The sequence below is a fragment of the Melanotaenia boesemani genome, chromosome 10 (genome assembly GCF_017639745.1).
Source record: "Melanotaenia boesemani isolate fMelBoe1 chromosome 10, fMelBoe1.pri, whole genome shotgun sequence".
NCBI lineage: Eukaryota > Metazoa > Chordata > Actinopteri > Atheriniformes > Melanotaeniidae > Melanotaenia > Melanotaenia boesemani.
The window spans coordinates 25,083,118-25,089,114 of NC_055691.1; the positions used below are offsets into that span (position 1 = coordinate 25,083,118).

The window sequence follows — 5,997 nt, forward strand, 5'->3', positions numbered from 1 at the left end:
AATATTTAAGTTTGCAAAACACTCTTATTCAACACTAATGGCAAGACAACACATCCAGACTAGAGTCATATTTCCTCACATTCATTCACTCAACCACCCATGAAGGAGCTAGTAGCCCCTCTGGGAGGTCCACCTTACAGCCAACGATGTCCTCATTTAATTTCATCCTCATTTAACTTGCTGTTCAAATAAGAGATGATGAATCACGGATATACAATCCACTGCTCCAGCTTTTTAAAAGCGACTTCTTTTATTTAAGAAAATGAGGTTGTAAATCCAAGATATGAGCTCAGTTTAGAAAAAATGTCATTTCATCTGCTTATAGAATAATAATTTACCAAGCTAGTACAGTCTCCATCACTCAACTTTTGTTTTCATTCTTCATTAGACCAAGAAACACAATAGATTCTAATCATTTTAATCATCTTCAAAACTCAAACTGGAGGATTAAAGGTTTTTATTACAAAATGATGACAGTCTGCAAAACAAATTTAACCAGCATCTGAACTGAAGGGAACAAAATAAATCTTGATGAAATAATTTTGAGAAGATGTTAACATTAGACAAATACTCTATATAATAGAAACTAAAAAGTGGTACTCAAAAACATACCAAAACAGGAAGAGCGTACTCAGCAGCTTTCCATATGAAAGAAAAAAGAATTTGTCCAGGGACTACTTTGACATCTTCATCTAATTCTTCCTCGATAACTCAACAGATTTTGCACAATCTGTTCTTTAAAATGGTGTTTGGTGAAATCGCATCCTTTTGACAAGTAAAAACGTCCTTTTCAAAAGTTCAACTTGCAAAGGTTTCAGATCTTGAAATTAAAAAAACAAAACAAAAAAAAAAAAGCTTAAACTGCCTTTCGGTGGTACTCTGGGGGGGCAACTTCATAGTCACTTGCATTGAACAGCGATGCAGAGTTCTTCACAAGATACCTGAAAAGGAGGATTTTATTATTTCTGCTGCAGACTGTTCACCGTAAACCTTGCTGAAACATTTCCAAATACTCACTTGAGAAAGTCTTGTAGATAACTGAGCAGCAGTGCAAGGCTCTTCTCATCCAGGGGAGTGTACGCCAGCATGGCTCCGATCCTCACTTTTAAATCCAAACAATGACACAATTTTACACGCAGTGAGAACACTGGCCTTCTCTTCATTTCTAATAGCTTTTAACAAACTCCAATACAGTATTTCAAGTGCCTGAAACAGCACAAGACAAGGGTCATAGTGGCAGATGAAGAGAAATACTGGCAAGCTACTTTCTTATTTCTAAGGTGTATATGCAGTTCTAGGTAATGCGTGCAATATTTCTCCTTTCCTGCAGGTTCATGCTAGTGGGTGTGACTTGTTTTAAATGTACCTTGTAAACAAGTGCACAGGTACATATTTTTTCCATATTCTTTTTTTTTTTTTTTTTAGTTTAGAGACGTTTCAGCTGGCTGTTTGTTTTGTTTTAATTTGTTTAGCAAACAAAAAAAAACTTACATTTTTGTTTATTTCCCCAGGTGGAATTAAACTTTATAATTTGGTAAAATATCAAAAGCTGCCTCAATAGTTTTAGGAGTTTAAAAAAAAAGCTACTGGTGTAAATTTATACTATAGAAACTTGTTTTGAGAATAAATCCTGCATATTATGTTTTAAAATAAATATGTATACTTGCTGCTGACTAAAATAAACTGTTTATTACACCAAAGTTACGTAGGAATTTTCAGCTTTAAAAAACAGATTAATAATTCTGATGGGACAGTCTTCTAAGAGGGGCAAACTGGTGTAACTTTTGCTCTACAGCAGAAACATATCTACTCGACAACAGCGCTTCACCAGATTCTGTTAGTATGAAAAACAACCTAACTCATCGTTTTCTTCTTGGCCTCATGCCAGAGGTTACAAGACCAAACAAAATATTGAAGCAGAATGCCAAGAAGACATGAAAGAAATAAGACAAAAAAAAAGACTAACCAAGCAAGAGGTCAAAATAATAGAAAACCTTGCCTAACTTTCACTTAATGATAAAAGCTTCCTGAAATAAAAAGCTGTGTTAGACAGACACCATGCAAACTTTCCTGCTTTAAGACCACCTGAATAATAGAAAAATAAACTAGCAGGCTTGTTGTGACCTGTATTGTTACTCTTGTGTGACGTTGGATCACAAGCTCGGCCCGTTTTGATAGCTGGAAACTTGCTATGATAAAAAAAAAAAAAAAAAAAAAAAAAAAAAAAAAGGAAAATCCATCTTTGTCTCAATAAACAAAAAAGTTAGAAAACTTGTTAAAACAATCTCAGCAAATGTGTAATAAACTAAAGAAATGTTCAGTCTCATCTCACAAAACTGAATCTTATTCTTTTACAAATGAAAGGGAAAACTGGGAAGTTACCTTTGTTGTGCCTTTCTTACAAAAAAACAAATGATGCAAAAACTATTTCCTTAGTTTTTCCTTGATAACATATTACCCAACACCTAAAGTATGCACAAACATTACCTATATTATTCTTGTGCACTTTAATTAAAAGACTAATAATCTTATACTACAATCTGTCATGTTTTCATGACAGTTCATACATCCTATGGAGTGCACTATGCTTATGCAAAACATTCAAGTGTTATGGTGTGTTTGTACCAAAAAGTCTTAGTAGGTGAGGAGCACCGTAGATCTGAGACATAGACGTATCGGGGTGGTTGGCCAGGATATCCGCATACTGAGGCCTCTCAAATTTGTAGAGAAGCTGTGTTCCCAGCATAACATTGAAATATTCACGAATACCAGCAACCACCTCATTTACAGCAAATTCCCTGAGAAGTGCAGAGAAAGAAAAAGAATATGAATCTCTGGCACTAATCAAACAGCCATAAGTAACAGAACAAATGAACATGACAATTTAAACCAAAAAAAAGTTTTTACTTGCTGTCTGAGTTTCCTCTTGATTTCTTATAGTTTGCATAATCTTCAAGGACTGCATCAACATTCTTTTTGGCAGGTAGGTGAAAAAGCTGAAAACACAAACAAAATTTAAACTATGACATTGTGAATATCCCTGCAAATATTACACTGTAAGTACATGTGGCAATGTCACTGAACAAAATTATGTGGACAGGCTTCTAGTTGGTCACCTGTTTTTGTCGTGTAATCAGGTCCCAGTCATCTACAAGCCATGGTTTCAACTCTTCGGGGATTTTTACTTTAACTTCCACTCGATTTATGAAGGTTTCCTCCTGAGCAAAAGGGGGGAAAAAAAAAATTAAAAAAAATTAAATTATATTATATTATATAATTATATATTATGTTTACACAGTTAATCCATTTTAGCATCAGAAATAGATCCAAAAGATGGAATGTAGATTCTGTTCTACAAGAATTAAACTCCATATCCAGATTATTTTAGTGCAGCTAAATACTCATTTATAACAACTGGTAACCAAAGAAAATATTTCAAACTTATTGCAAACTTACACTCTCCACAGTAGGGTCAACACGTGCCCTCTTCTTTCGTGGGGGATGAGTTGGATCCCCCCCTGAACTAGTCCCTTCTCCTGGTCCAGGAGCTGCACAATCATATTTAACAGTTATTCTACACAATTTCTAGCTTCATCTCTACTAATAAAAGACACAAAAGCTAGAGTATTGTAATTTGACAGCATGATATACTCACTTTTCTGTTTGTTCTTTTTGGTTTTCCTGTGGAAGAAAAAATGCATTCATAATTATGTATACAGTCTGAAAAGAAGGTCTGTGGTAAAAATGACAAAGTGGGAAAAACTAGGGACTTACACATCATTTTTCTGCGATACAGCAGGTATCTTTTTGTTTGGCGCAGCACCCCTCATTCTTCCTTCCACATAATGGTCTCTAAATTAAGATAAGACCAATTAAGTTACCTAAATATGTAATTCACATTAGATAAACCAGTCAGTTTCTTGGAGAAATACAGACACATACTGCAGCAGATTTCAGAGCTTGGATATTTTCTGAAAACCCAGCATTTTGTGTTAACAGACTTACTGATTTGCCCTCTGAAGCTCTTTCTGTTTTTGAAGATTACTGTCCACATACTTAAGCACTCTGCTTTCAGGAACCCATTCGTCCCAGCTGGAAAAGAAAATATATAAAATAATTTTGAAGATTGCATAGAATAAAGCTCTTGCAACACTCTTGTATTTGAGCTCAAAACTTACTTCTTATTCCACCCACTGTAATGAATGAAGTATTTGATTTGTTTGTCCTTGATGTTTATCTTAACACACTGCAAAATCAGGCACAATTCACAATCATAAGACAATACAGAGTAGGATATCACAATCAAAGAGGCAGACCAAGTATGACAACTTACCTTAGCTTCGTAGAGCAATGGCCCATGAAAACACAGTACTCTTTCACCTAAGTAGAGACGTGGTTAAGTCAGCATGACAGTTCGTCAAAGAGCTACTTAACAAAACCACTGTCAGGTATACAAGTTAATGCCTGATCAAAAACAATAAGTATGTATTAAACTTCTAAATCAACCTTAAGTTTATGACTGACTTTCAGCTACACAGGTGGAGTCCACAACTTAATCCACCTGTCATAAAAGTTATTATTTAAACTGACCCCTCTAACATTTTGTCTTCTTTGTATTCCTAGTTATAAAATGTTGTACTTTATAGGGCGCTAAAAGTATTTCGTATATTCGTTAAATATGTTTTTATTCCAAAACAGATTTTCTTTATGTTTTATAACCGCTGAAATAACACAAACGGAAAGAAGAGCTGAGACATCACCAAGCAGTGATAAAACAAAAGGTTAGCCAGCATTTAGCTAACCGTTAGCTCAGAAAGAGAGAAGTGGGCGGTCAAGTCCATCAGGAGCTAACGCTGCATGAATGGAGCTGATGGCAAAGAGGCACATCTCTAAAAAAGTAAAATATTTTACTTTTTGTTGTAAGCCTTGGACTGCGTATTAAAGACACGACTGAACAACCTGGTAAAGCAGAGAATTAAAGTGATAACTTCACAACAATTCCTTATATAAACAACAATAAATGCTAATACCGCTAACTGCCCCGCGGTTACAGTGTATGTTTAGATAAGCTAAGCTAACCTTGTGGACCATTTCATTTGCTTTAGCGGTAACTGCTGCCTCAGATTCCACAAACGCAGGAAACCCTAAAGATGTTACCTTCTTGAAATTTAGGTTTCGGGTCCTGTTTCGGCGCCATTCACGGATTAAACTATCAAAGTATGGGAAAAATCGCCAGCTCCCATTCCAGTCCGCAACGGCGCCGCTTTCAAATAACGTCATTACCCACCCAGTGACGCATTAATACGGTGACTGAAAAATAAGTAAAAAAAAAAAAAAAAAAAAACTTTATTGACGTATGTTCAAACTTACAAAATCATAGTTTTATACAAAAGGTCATAGACAGACACAGGTATATTATGTATTACAAACACAAAATGCAAATGAATGAACAGAACACCCTCACACGCACACACACACACACACACACACACACACAAACTACAAACAAATAAAAAACGAAACTGAAGGATTAAGAGTCTGCTGAAAGATATTATTCAAAGTTTTTGAAAAACGCAAGAATATTTTGGGGTTTTTTTTTTTAGTTTATTTTTTATTTTTAAAATTAAGCTCATATGATTAATGATATGTAGATTTTTAAGCCATATTGTTGTGGATGAAATATTTTGCAAGAATACTGATCAAATTTATAAAAATATTTTATTGGCAGAGAAACTGTGATAATTAAAATAAAGTAAAATATCAGCTACTGATAAGAAAACTGTTTTACGCAGAATTATGGTCAAGTTTCTCTGAAGTTGGAACCACAGTGAAGTGGAATGAAAACATTAAACAAATACGTGTTCAATCGATTCCCCTTCACAATTGCAGACACTACATCTATTAAATACATTTGGGACACATTTAAATATGTTTGCTTTAACTGGATAGATGCTGTGTACAATTTTAAATAAAACATTTTTGATCTAGTTGGTAATG

At 34.6% G+C, this 5,997-nt stretch overlaps 1 protein-coding gene across 1 annotated transcript; it reads right to left on the reverse strand.

The window, feature by feature from the left end:
• Positions 1–442: 442 nt before the first annotated feature.
• On the reverse strand, positions 443–5,283 carry morf4l1 (mortality factor 4 like 1). The gene is made up of 12 exons (XM_041998157.1): positions 5,158–5,283; positions 4,334–4,380; positions 4,179–4,246; positions 4,006–4,092; positions 3,775–3,852; positions 3,656–3,681; positions 3,457–3,548; positions 3,117–3,218; positions 2,908–2,996; positions 2,626–2,798; positions 1,018–1,102; positions 443–941 (listed from the first exon to the last, which is right to left on the reverse strand). The coding sequence occupies exons 1-12, from the start codon at positions 5,195–5,197 to the stop codon at positions 857–859; spliced, it is 972 nt and encodes a 323-aa protein (XP_041854091.1). The 5' UTR covers positions 5,198–5,283; the 3' UTR covers positions 443–856.
• Between the last annotated feature and the right edge of the window lie 714 nt (positions 5,284–5,997).

Bases quoted from the DNA above. Each gene is read 5' to 3' on its own strand.
- morf4l1 (XM_041998157.1), bottom strand. From the start codon at position 5,197: ATGGCGCCGAAACAGGACCCGAAACCTAAATTTCAAGAAG. The intron at 4,247-4,333 runs GTAAGTTGTCAT...CTGATTTTGCAG, and splicing joins CATTGCTCTACGAAGCTAAG to TGTGTTAAGATAAACATCAA. The intron at 3,549-3,655 runs GTGAGTATATCA...ATGATTGTGCAG, and splicing joins CAAAAAGAACAAACAGAAAA to CTCCTGGACCAGGAGAAGGG.